The sequence below is a fragment of the Mirounga leonina genome, unplaced genomic scaffold (assembly GCF_011800145.1).
Source record: "Mirounga leonina isolate KUSES-001 unplaced genomic scaffold, KU_Mleo_1.0 Mir_175, whole genome shotgun sequence".
Taxonomy (NCBI): domain Eukaryota; kingdom Metazoa; phylum Chordata; class Mammalia; order Carnivora; family Phocidae; genus Mirounga; species Mirounga leonina.
The window spans coordinates 15,995,034-15,995,832 of record NW_023270453.1 but is presented as its reverse complement, the minus strand read 5'-3'; the positions used below and the strand labels follow the sequence as shown (position 1 = coordinate 15,995,832).

General features: G+C 72.2%; 1 protein-coding gene across 1 annotated transcript in view; it reads right to left on the bottom strand.

Moving 5' to 3' along the window:
* The window catches only part of IL15RA (interleukin 15 receptor subunit alpha), a 49,185-nt gene extending 48,717 nt beyond the window's left edge, over window positions 1–468 (bottom strand). Inside the window, exon 1 of the mRNA XM_035021711.1 lies at window positions 76–468. Within this exon, the coding sequence (XP_034877602.1) occupies window positions 76–172 (97 nt within the window). The 5' untranslated portion in view covers window positions 173–468. The remainder of the gene's footprint in view (window positions 1–75) is intronic.
* Window positions 469–799: the final 331 nt, after the last annotated feature.

Here is a 799-nt window from a genome sequence, read left to right as displayed (position 1 = left end):
CCGTCCCGCCGCGCCCCACCGCCGCGCCGCGCCCGACGCCCCCCTGCCGCGCCAGGGGAGCACGCCTCTCCCTACCTGGCGTCGCCGGCCCGAGCGTCAGCAGCAGCTGCAGCAGCGACAGCAGCGCGGCGAGGGCGCTGACCCTGCAGCCAGACCTCCGCCGCCCGGCCATGGCCCGAGCCGGGCCCTGGGCTCGCAGCGGCCCGGACGCCCCGCCGGCCGCGCGGGCAGATGCCCGACCGTCCCGGAGGAGGTGCTGGGCGCAGCTCCCGGGACCGGCTGCCCCGCGAGTCGCATTCGCTTTCGCTTTTGCTTTAGCCCCCGGAGGGCTGGGGAGAGGTGAGAAGCAGTGACAGATCTGTGACTCAGCATCCCCACCCCCTCCTCTCGAAAAAGCCCTGGCCGCCGCCGTGCCCCCCGCGCAGCCGCCCGCGTCCCCGGAGCGCTGCTGGCTGCGCGGAGCGGGGACCCTGACCGTCACCTGCAGAAGCCTGGGGTCCCCCCTCCTCTTCTCTCCTCGGCCCTGGGGACCCCAGAAGTGAGTCCATTTGGTCCTGTGTCCTGTCGCAGAGGGAGTCGGCACTCTTACAGTGAGCACGGCCGGTGGGCGTTCACACCTGCTTCCTGCGGCGCCGGGTCACTTCCCTGCGCTTGTCTCCGCCTGTCACTCCGGCGTCGACGTCCCAAGTGTCCCTGCTCTGCCGGGCTGGCGGGCGAGTGGCCCTGGGCGCCGCTGGTCCCTCCGGTCCGGGTGGCACTTTGCCTTAATCCAGTCGCGAATTTCTTCCCCAAGAAAATG